The sequence below is a fragment of the Penaeus monodon genome, chromosome 23, assembly GCF_015228065.2.
Source record: "Penaeus monodon isolate SGIC_2016 chromosome 23, NSTDA_Pmon_1, whole genome shotgun sequence".
Classification (NCBI taxonomy): domain Eukaryota; kingdom Metazoa; phylum Arthropoda; class Malacostraca; order Decapoda; family Penaeidae; genus Penaeus; species Penaeus monodon.
The window spans coordinates 7,893,809-7,894,090 of NC_051408.1; the positions used below are offsets into that span (position 1 = coordinate 7,893,809).

Genomic DNA, 282 nt, shown 5'->3' on the forward strand with positions numbered 1-282 from the left:
TTATCTCTCTGTCTCTCCATCCCCCGTCCATTATCCCTCCGTCTCTCCCACACGCACTCAACTCACTCTTTTCCCTCTGACACTCTCTCTCCGCAGTGTGCCATGCACGGAGAACCTTACATCATGTTTTCGACGACCAAGAGAACAATGCTTTGTATCACCTGTTTCCGGGAGTCCTCACTCGATGCTCGGCTACACTGCATTGACCTCGAGACGGCATACACACAAGGCTGCAAGAAACTGGACAGAGCAGTCATGGTGAGTGCGGCTGATTTGTCACCC

The 282-nt window shown here is 52.5% G+C and overlaps 1 protein-coding gene across 1 annotated transcript in view; it reads left to right on the forward strand.

The window, feature by feature from the left end:
- The window catches only part of LOC119588118, a gene marked incomplete in the record, with an annotated part of 60,132 nt that overhangs the window by 18,120 nt on the left and 41,730 nt on the right, over window positions 1-282 (forward strand). The window contains 1 exon segment of the mRNA XM_037936826.1: window positions 97-258. Within this exon segment, the coding sequence (XP_037792754.1) occupies window positions 97-258 (162 nt within the window).